Source organism: Salvia miltiorrhiza, chromosome 1 (assembly GCF_028751815.1).
Source record: "Salvia miltiorrhiza cultivar Shanhuang (shh) chromosome 1, IMPLAD_Smil_shh, whole genome shotgun sequence".
In the NCBI taxonomy this organism is placed as follows: Eukaryota; Viridiplantae; Streptophyta; class Magnoliopsida; order Lamiales; family Lamiaceae; genus Salvia; species Salvia miltiorrhiza.
In genome coordinates, this window is record NC_080387.1 from 3,161,561 (window position 1) to 3,170,230 (window position 8,670).

The 8,670-nt window shown below is 35.7% G+C and overlaps 1 protein-coding gene across 1 annotated transcript; it reads left to right on the forward strand.

Moving 5' to 3' along the window:
• The first annotated feature begins 5,193 nt into the window (after positions 1-5,193).
• On the forward strand, positions 5,194-6,251 carry LOC131007289 (uncharacterized). The gene is made up of 3 exons (XM_057934432.1): positions 5,194-5,486; positions 5,571-5,675; positions 5,769-6,251. The coding sequence occupies exons 1-3, from the start codon at positions 5,199-5,201 to the stop codon at positions 6,129-6,131; spliced, it is 756 nt and encodes a 251-aa protein (XP_057790415.1). The 5' UTR covers positions 5,194-5,198; the 3' UTR covers positions 6,132-6,251.
• The last annotated feature ends 2,419 nt before the right edge of the window (positions 6,252-8,670 follow it).

Sequence of the window (8,670 nt, forward strand, 5' to 3'; positions counted from 1 at the left end):
GTTTTCAAACCTCCCTTCGACCGACAGAATCGAGTGTTTGAGTTGTAAAGGAGTTCAGGAAGGTACTCTGACTCCGTGAGATACTAGTGCACAGTGCGTGCTAGGAGTGAGAAATCCAACAAGGTGTGTTGGTACTGAAGATTGGATCTTCAGTTGTTTCGGTTGTGTGCACCCGCAAGCACACGTTCAGATTTGCTATGCACCCGTAAGCACGAGCATCGGTTTGCAGTGTACCCGTAAGCACTTTCAGAGTGAAGTTGTTGGTTTGATCAACCGACCGTGCATGTAGGAAGTGTTTTCTGAACCACGTAAAAATCTCTGTGTCATTTACAGCTTTCAGTACTTACTTTCTTATTTGTGCTCTTCCCTTGTAAACTGAAAACTGATTAAATGCAAAGAGAAACTTAAGACTAACAACGTGCTCAACTCACAGGCTATTGCGAAACAAAAGTTTTCCGATGCGAGTGTTATCAGTCTGACTGATCTATCATCTGATAGTCAGTAAGATTTATAACATCTCTGTTTATCAAATTCGACTGAAGCTTTACGTGCATCGGTTAAGTTATTTCAACTTAACTGATAACTCCTTACTGAAGAGTATTCAGTATCAGTCGTCAACCCTGTTTTGGTCAAAACTATTTTCAGTAAACAGGTGTCTGAGTTTGTGTTCAAAGTTTCGTTTTGATCTCTGTGTTAAGATCGAAAAATAGCCTATAGGTGTATTCCCCCCCCCATACACCTATTCGAGACCCTCCGGACCTAATATTTGCTTCGCCTACAAACAAGTGATTGTTCGCCGCCCAAGTTGAATTTGATGTCGGCTTCTTTCATTTTCCCGTATTTTGGTTTGCCATCCTTGGAGTTTTGAACAAGAAACTGCATAACCATCATCTTTTTATCATCTTCAACATCCTTCAATTTCATTATGTGTAGATTTTGAAGACAATGTGTAGTTTACCTTGTGTAAAATGGTGTGTTAGGATCTGCATATTTATAGGAATATCTACTATTTTTAAGTTTCAAACTCTGGCGCCAGTTTTTTTGTGGAATTAGGTGTAAATTGCCGCCAATTAATTTAGCTTTTTAATTGAAATGCTGTTCAAAACAGTCGCCCTTTTCCATTTCAGAATCACGTTTCTTTAATTTTTCAATTTCAGCCACTTTCCCAGTTTAGATTAATGTTCCCTTACTTTTTTTAATTTCAGCCGCCTATTTCTCAATTTAATTCATTTAATTTCAATAGAGAAGGTTAAAATGAGATAAGGAAGCAAATGTGATTAACGAAAAGTAAGGGAATACTTAAAAGTTTAAATTTTTGTGGACCACACTATTTATCTATCAAAAGCGAGTTTCTTAATCTCCGTGCCGAAAAGAAGTGAGTCTATTGAGTTGGGACGGAGGAGGGAGTATTATATAATATAAATAGAAAATAAAATATATTTATTTATCGGTTCGGTGCGGGCCTCAACCGAACAAAATTGGGGGAACCGCAACCGAACCGAAAATTTTTGATATTTAGATTTCGGAACAAATGCAGAACTTCACCACACCGAAATGGTGCGGTTCAGTTCGGTTTTGCAATGTGGTTCGATTTTGCTCACCCCTATTTGTGTGTAACGGTGCAATTTGAAGTATTACCCACTTTATTGACAATTTTACGTGTAACAATGCAATTTAAACTATTATACACTTTATCAACAAATATTTGTGTAACAATGAAATGTTATTACACGAAAATTCATCGATAAAGTGTGTAATAAGTTGAAAATTGCATTGTTACACAACATGCATTTTTGTTGGAAATTAGTCGAAAAATTCCAAAAATTCATGAAGTGCCCGAAAATGTCATCGTCGGAAAATCCCCGATAATGTTGGGGAAGAAGATGATTGAATTTTGCTTTTTTTTTTTTACATCTTTTTTATATTTTAGAAAAAAGAAAAGAAAATGTATTTGTAATAATATTAAAGGCATTCTAACACTAAAAAGATTATTTTTTCTACGTTTTTATTCTTATGGAGATTTTTTTTTATTATTTTGGTTACGTGACTCAACTAGAAACACCTCTAGATTGACTTGCAATAGAACAAGGACACTCTAGTAGTGGTAAGTTAACCCAATGTCGTCTCTCAAGGAAGATCTTTAAGGGCTTTTAATTATGTCACAAGAAAACCGTAAACTAAGGATTATTAAACTAAAACATGGAAAGTAAATTAACGTGAATTAAACTTAACTAGGCAAAAAGGAATTATTAACTAATGCTTGTAATTTAAACTTAACTAAAAACTTAATCTTAAAATTATCTAGGCGAATTAAACTATTAAACCCTAGGCAAGAATTTAAAGAACTTAAATTAAAGAATTAACTAGACAAATCAAATTTAAATAACTTTAATTAAAACTTCTAATCTAATCTAACTAGGCAGAAACCAAAGTGCATAATTTAAAGAAAGCATTATTAAATCGCATAAGTAAATTTGCAGAATTTAAAGAAAGCATAAGTAAAAGCAAATAAATAAACTTGATTAAAGAAATACCGTAAATCGTCTCGAGAAGTAATCTGTCACGTAATTACAACTCTAAACGGGAACTACTCTAAAACATGAATTAAAAGAACTATAAACTAAACTAACTAGAACATGAATCGAAACTAGAACTATGAAAGCAATAAACCTAAGCTTTGGCTGCCTAGCGGAAACTAAAGATTAGGGCAAGGGATTGATGATTTTTTAATGAAAAGTATGGCCCTATTTACAGACTTCAAATCCTTCTGGATCACCATGAAAGTTGCCATGCAAAGTAGAACTCTAAAGGCAATAGAATCGTGCAAAATAAGGCAACTCTCCAGCTATGACGCGCACCTCGGAAATAATCTCCTCCCTGGCCGAATTCGGGGTTCTCGCCAGCGGAATGGCTTCCGCTCTGGCTATCGCCAGCGGAATGGGTCGCCAGCGGAATGGTTTCCGCTCCGGCTTTCGCCAGAGGGATGGTGATTTCTCTGGCTTCTCGATTCCGCTGTAATGGACTTCTATATCCTCTGCTCTGACTCTTGACTCCTCTGGTGATGACTTGGCTACACTGGCTTCTTGATTTCGCTGACTCCAGAGAAATGGTGATTTCTCTGACTCCAGGGAAATGGTGATTTCTCTGGCGTTTGATTCCTCTGGCATAGAGATTCCTCTGACACTTATGTTTCCAGTAGCGAAGTGATTTCTCTGGCGATTCCTCGCTCGCTTCGATTCCTCTGGCATTTCCGCGCTCGCCTCGATTCCTCTGACATTTCCGCGCTCGCCTCGATTCCTCTGGCATTTCCTTGCTCGCTTCGATTCCTCTGGCATTTTCGCGCTCGCCTCGATTCCTCTGACATTTCCGCGCTCGCATCGATTCCTCTGGCATTTTTCCCATTTCGCTGCTCTGGCTCTCCGCTCTGGCTTTCTCATTTCTCTGGCTTGAGCGGATTTCGCTGGCGACTTCTGGAGCGCACTCCTCTGCTCTGAAGCGGGCTTCTCTACTCTGGCACGGGCCTTCATAGAGAAGTTCAGCTCTGCATAACAAAGTGTGCCTAAAAATACCATTCTTATCCCCAAAATCTCCAAAATCGCACTCTTCCATCTATAAGACCTAAATCTCCTGAAAAGCATAAAACAAACCATAAAACGCACCAATTTCCAGAAGATTTAACTTAAAATATGCGCATGTAAACCCCCAAAATTAGAACAATTAGGCATAAATCATTACGCTAGGATATTGCCTCAAATATTTATACCGGCATTGATTTTAATAAATTAAATATTTTTGGGTTAACGTTCCTTGAAATTGGTCTGTGACCACAAGTTTGCAACGTTAAACTCTGACAAAATTTCTAAATATTAATGCTTTAATATTAAAAACTGTCAATATCTGAATTTTCGATCTCAAGTTTATTAATTAACTAATCACCATCTCCCATGCAAGAGCCAAATAATCCTTTAAATTCAATCGAGGTCAGCAGTACCTTCAAGACTCGAGATAACTATTTACCTTTTCACATAATTTACTCAAATAGTCAAATTAATACACAAATCATTAGTTCCTTGAAGTTTATCAAACATGCACTACAAAAAATCGCGTGAACAGTGGCGGAATTTTACGACGGGAGAATTCCCGTCAAAAAAATGGCGGAGTTCTCGACGGATTCTCGACGGAATTTAAGTTCCGCCGTAAATCCGTCACAAATCCGTCAAGAAATCCCAATTTTTTAAATGCTTTTTTTTTATTCGACCGTCGAGAATCTGTCGATAATTATTAAATTTAATTAAAAATTTCGGTTCCCGTCGAGAATCCGTCGAGAAACATAATTTTTTATAATTATTTTTAATATTTCGATTTTCCGTCATTAAACCGTCGAGAATATTAACACTATTCAGTATCTTCTCCCCCAAATTCAATTTCCCTACTCCATTCCGTCGAGAAAATAAATAACAAACATTCAACCATCAACTACAATATAAAATTAATTCAAGTTATAATTATATTTCAGGACGTTTAGAAATGAGTTTAGATCGAGGGTGGATGTATAGGCGTGTTGCGAATGGGTCTCTAACTACGGAATTCATAGAGGGTGTCGATGTTTTTTCTACCATCCTTGTTTTTTCTACCTTATGCAATGATATGATATTATGATATTAAAATTTTAAATCATTCATGATGTTATATAATCGGCATATATCTTATTTATACAACTCTTATTTTGTGATATAGATGAGCACCCAGCCACTTGGTAGCACCTCTACTTCTAGTGATGAGATCCAGCAGCAGCAGCAGCCTGCATCGTCACATATCTCTCGGTCAGGCGAGAATATCACTGTTCTTCCTAATGGGAAGATTTTGTGCACTTTAACTAATGGGTATGTAATTTATAATGTTTTAATACAATTTATATTATTTTAATATACAAATATATAACCTCCAATCTGTAATTTGAAGGATTTTACGACCAACCAATAAAATTCGGCGTTACACATCACATACTTTTCAAGCATACATAGAGGTCACCGACACCTCATGGAAGGCGCTTATTGAAGACACGATTGAAGTTTACTTCAATCGGTTTGTTGTAAGTGATTGTTTAATTATTTTCCTAACGCTATTATAATATTAATGTTATATAAGAAATTGACATCATCTAAAATATACAGAATGCATTTGAGTGGGACCCTTCTATGTATTCAAGAGAAGTTATCCGCACTGCATGGATCAAGATGGCTAGAATTGCTTACAAGGACTTTTTGAGCGCGACAAAGAAGCTCGTCTTAATTGAAAAGAAGACGCCAGCATATCTGAAGGAACATGTTGAAACGGCTTGGAAAGCCTATTGGGATCTACCTGAAGTGAAGCGCATATCCGAGCAGGCGAGCAAGAACCGGCGCTCTGAACCTTGTGGTCCCGGTACAGGAATCGCCATACATCATGGCGGCTCACGTAGTGCCATTGACCACGCCGAGCATCTGGTGAATTAAATAATTTATTTCATTGTAATAAATTAAATTATTTTTTTATATATATATTGTTAACATCTTATGTTTTTATTATAGGCTCGAGAAAAGAATATCCCGGTTGACTGTGCTGCGTATGATACATTTCTACGCATACACCGGAAGGGAGGATTATACACTGGCATACGTTCCGAGGCACACGCGGTAAGTGTATTACTTTAATATGTGTTAAAGTTTCATTATTCCATTTTTACTTGAATATATAGTTTTAATTCGATTCAACTAAACTAATTGTAGGTGGAGATTGAGAGTCGCATTCAAGATATTCAAGCCACTCAGGGTAGGGATCCGACACCAGAAGAGGTACACGCCATCTTTAAGGAGGTGGTGAAAAGGGACACGAAAGGCCGTGTGCTCGGGATGGGAATGATGACACAGATGGTGTCTAGTGGATCTAGTACTCAGTCCACTAGCACGTCTCAGACTGCCCCTGCTGCTTCTCTTGAGGAGGTCAAGGCGCTAAGAGCTGAAATGAATGCTCAGGTTGCTAGAGGGAACAACCTCGAGGCACGTATGCTGGAGCAAGATGGCACCACTAATGATCTCAAGAGTATGCTGGCGGAGTTGATGGCAAATATGAAGAAGGGTCATAATCCTTGATACTTTTTATGAAGTTTGAATTTATGTTGTGTTGAGTTTGGATTTATGTAGTAACTATGGAGTTCGAATTTATGATACTTGATATTTAACTTAATTTAGGTATGTTGAATTTGGATGTTTAGTAAGTATGTTTGACTTTGGATGTTTAGTAAGTATGTTTGAATTTGGATGTTTATTATAAGTATATTTGAATTTGAATATTTTATATTGATTTTTACAGGATATTCAATATTGAGAAATATATATATATACAAACTGAATAATTGTCGACGGATTGTTGACGGAAAGCAAAATTTGTCAAAGTCTCGACGGAAAGCAAAACTTGTCGAATTCTCGACGGAATCCACTTTAAGTGGGGAAAACAAATTCTCGACGGAAATCTCCCGTAGCTAGAGAATTCTCGACGGGAATTTCCGTCGAGAATCCGCCATTAATTAGTAAGATTTGGCATAATTCTCCAACGATCTATCGACGGCCTAAAATATTGTCTCGACGGAATTTCCCGTCGAGAATTTTTCGACGGAATTTTGCCGTCGTTAATTAATTTTCCTACGATTAAATTAATGACTCCCGATTTCCGTCGAAAATCCGTCGATAAATAAAATAACGACGACTTTTTTATATTTGTCGACGGGATTTTACGTCGAGAATTGCGAATTTTTTTGTAGCGATGCAACTTATTTAACTAGATTTTATAAACAGCAAAACATAATATTATTCTCGGCTAAAAGAAAATAGAGGCCTAAAACAAAAATACAAACTAAAATGGAAATTGATCTGTTTGAGTTCATTTATAGTAACTTTGCCACCCTCAAATATCACTCTCAGACTCAGAGTTGCATTTATTTGACACAGTTTTCATCAAAATGATCAGTAGCATACTAGATTTTTCCACATGCACTAGCAGTTCACATCCTTTTTACCACTTTTTATATAATATTTACTGTTCTCAAAATATCTAAGAAATTTTGGGATTAATTTTAAATTATACTCTCTTCGTTCTACAAAATTTAAAAATTTTCTTTTCGCCATGAATTTAAGGAATTACTCCCTTCATCTACGATAAGTGTGATTTTTTTACCATTTTCGTCCGTCCATAATAAGTGTGGTCTTTTCATTTTAGTACATATACTCTTATATTTTCACTCTCACACAGCCAATATTTACAAAAAATCCATCTCACAAACCATTTATTAATTAATACATAACAAATCAACTTTAGTGTGGGTCTCTCCATTCACTTTATACACATATCTCAATATTTTCTTAGAACTCATGCCCTCTCCTCCACACCACACTTATCGTGGATAGAGTGAGTAGTATTTTGTGTGTTAAATAGATGAAAAAGTGAAAAAGTGAATAAAGAGATTTTTTTTATTATTATATAAGGAAAATGCTCAAATTTCGCAGGGAGAGTAATTTGAGCTTTAATACCATTATTTTTAAAATTCAAATTATAAATATAATATGTATTGATATATGTTGTTCACTTTTTCTTTTACTTGAAGGAGGGGAAGCGGTGAGGTTTGAGCCCTAGACTTCATTGTTTACAAACAAGAGTTACCACTGTTTAGTGTGCGTGTGTTGGTCTAGCGGTAGGTGGTTAATACCCAAGACTTGTGGTCCTAGGTTCAAATTCATTGTTGTGCGATTTTTTAAATTTTTTTATTTATTTATACTCCCTCCGTCCCATGAAGCATGTCCCAGTTTTTTTCGACACGAGAATTAAGAAATTGATATTTTGTGTGTTAAATGTGGTAGATGAAAAAATGAAAAGGTGAACAAATGGTAAATTTTTTGTCATTTTCAGAAACAGGTCAAGTTTCGTGGGACAACCCAAAAAGGAAATTGGGTCATGCTTCGTGAGACGGAGGGAGTATAATTTATATAAAAAAAGGGGTTAATAGTGTTTTATGTCCCGAACTTTCAGCATTTTTTATAAAATATTCCGAACTTTCATTTTCTCCTAAAAAGTCTCAAACCTTTCAACTTTTTCCATAAAATGTCTTGCAATATAAAATTCGATGATGAAAAAATGACAAAATCCTGAACCTTCATCATTTTCCACCTACGGTGGTTTCTAATATGGTTTCTCAACAATAGAGATTTTCAAAATAATTCTTCTGAATGAGATAATTTATCTTTCTATCACCAAATTTTGTATAGCGGAACATTTTGTGAAAAAAGTTAAAAGATCGAAATTTTTTAAGAGAAAATGAAAATTTAGAATAATTTGTGAAAAATGCTGAAAGTTCGGGACATAAGACTCTATTAGCCCTATTTTTTTTTTTTTTGGCACTGCTTGGTGTTACAATTTTTGACCAACTTAAAAGAGTTGATTATCTTTTCTTTCCTTAAAGCTTGCAACGGTAAACAAATTAATGCCGGTGATACAATTATGATAAATATATTTAAAGAAATACAGATCATAGTTGAATTAATATTGGATAATAGGTCATTAATATATAACGTGCCACCTGGCCCAGCCATGTTGCTATTTACTAGATTTTCTTTAGATCTAAATTAGTAACAACAATCA

Coding starts and splice junctions, on each gene's coding strand:
- LOC131007289 (XM_057934432.1), top strand. CDS start 5,199: ATGTATTCAAGAGAAGTTATCCGCACTGCATGGATCAAGATGGCTAGA. Junction 5,487..5,570: donor TTGACCACGCCGAGCATCTG/GTGAATTAAATA, acceptor TTTTTATTATAG/GCTCGAGAAAAGAATATCCC. Junction 5,676..5,768: donor TACGTTCCGAGGCACACGCG/GTAAGTGTATTA, acceptor AACTAATTGTAG/GTGGAGATTGAGAGTCGCAT.